The 1,656-nt window shown below is 43.4% G+C and overlaps 1 protein-coding gene across 1 annotated transcript; it reads left to right on the forward strand.

Annotated features, from left to right (window-relative positions):
• Positions 1-613: 613 nt before the first annotated feature.
• On the forward strand, positions 614-1,272 carry LOC112138817 (ribosome biogenesis protein NOP53-like). The gene is made up of 3 exons (XM_024261463.2): positions 614-768; positions 1,017-1,093; positions 1,173-1,272. Exons 1-3 carry the CDS (start codon positions 682-684, stop codon positions 1,231-1,233), a joined length of 225 nt encoding a protein of 74 aa, XP_024117231.1. The 5' UTR covers positions 614-681; the 3' UTR covers positions 1,234-1,272.
• Positions 1,273-1,656: the final 384 nt, after the last annotated feature.

Genomic DNA, 1,656 nt, shown 5'->3' on the forward strand with positions numbered 1-1,656 from the left:
TTAACCCTTTGGAATGGCGTCCTGCCATGCAGCTGTGAGATCAGTCAAGTAAAACTATGTCTAAAATGTGCTTCAGCTTGCTTGAATATTCTATGATTGAAATTTTATTGAACTAACGAGAGAATATGGCATTTATTTGTAATTTTGGACAAAGGTGATCTTTTCATTTAATAAATAAGGCAGAAGATGAGCGTTGATTAGACGGCTGCAACAAGGAGCGGAACAGAACCGTCTGCTATTAGAAATCCAACAGCAGCGAGGAAACCAATCCATCATTGTTTTATTCTGGGATGGGAAACGACAGGATTTCTGTAGAACGAGGACCGGTGTTTTCTAAAATTACAGGAAACTCTGCCGTTGACTCCGAAAGTCCTGGCCGCTGCTGACAGACACCTGAGAGCAGATTCCATAGCTGAACACCTGAAATCCAGCTGGATCAAACTTCTGGAAAAACACAAAAAAAAAAAACGGTCTTTTATCATTATTATTATTATTATTATTCAGAAATAAAAACTGAGTCAAAACATTCTCATTAAAGTGCTTCAAATCTCTTCAGATTAGAAACTGAGGCTTTTATTTTGTGTGATAGTCATCAGAGCAGTCATGTGGTCATGATGGAATCAGTTAGGTGATCTTCATTTTCCTGTTGTTTCTGCAGAGCTGTTGGTACATGGAAGTGAGATGTCTGGTTCTCCTTACAGGTTCCAGGCCCAGGACCTGGAGGTCCAGCTGAGCGATGAGCTGGCTGCATCCCTGAGGCAACTCAAGGTACGTCTTCAGCCTCCATGAAGCCTCTGAGCTCATCAGGATTCAGTGAAATGTGGTTGTTGCTCCCATTTAAGCCTCATCTCTGATGACCCACTTTCCTTCCAGCTAACTTTCATTACATTGTGAGGTCCTCTCTGATAGGTCTAGACCTGTGATAGGTTTGAATGGGATTACATGTAGACAGTAGATCACCTGGGTGAGTAGATTTGTTGTCCTCGCTCACTTCTTGTAATGTGGTGTTTTTGCAGCCAGAGGGCAGCATTCTCAAGGACCGCTTCAAGAGTCTGCAGAAGAGGAACCTCATTGAACCCAGAGAACGGGCCAAGTAAGGCCATCCGCCTGAAGTCCTCACTACTGTGTGGGTCCATGTCTGCCAGCTGACCTGTTCTTCTGCTTCCTTTCAGGTTCAAGAGGAGACTCAAGGTCAAATACGTGGAGAAAAGAGCCTTTCGGCAAATCACATGACTCTGTCAAACTAGTGTCAATAAAGCTTCACCAACAGAATCCTGTAGACGCTTTCCTTTCTGCAGGACTACAGCTGCTCTCATGTGTTTGGTTGATTACTTTGTCTTTTATAACTCGACTCGCGTGAGATCATCAAAGGAGGTTTGGTCTGCAGCTGAGCCCGCTCAGCGGCGCAGAAGACCACGGCCTCAGGTGATGATTCACTGAAAAGTTCTGCTCCACCTTTAGCTTTTTTTTAGCAGAGAATCTAGTTGCAGCAGATAATTTTAGTAATCTCATCGTCTAAAGGTCTAAGAGTATTAAATGGAAATAGAACTCTATAAAAGATGTTTGGACAGTTCTTGCAGGACTCGATGATCAGACTGAGCTGCTCCCTTCTTGTTTTTTGAGGTACAGAGGTACATCCCTGTCCTGAACACCAAA

This window comes from Oryzias melastigma, unplaced genomic scaffold, assembly GCF_002922805.2.
Source record: "Oryzias melastigma strain HK-1 unplaced genomic scaffold, ASM292280v2 sc03979, whole genome shotgun sequence".
NCBI classification, from domain to species: Eukaryota; Metazoa; Chordata; class Actinopteri; order Beloniformes; family Adrianichthyidae; genus Oryzias; species Oryzias melastigma.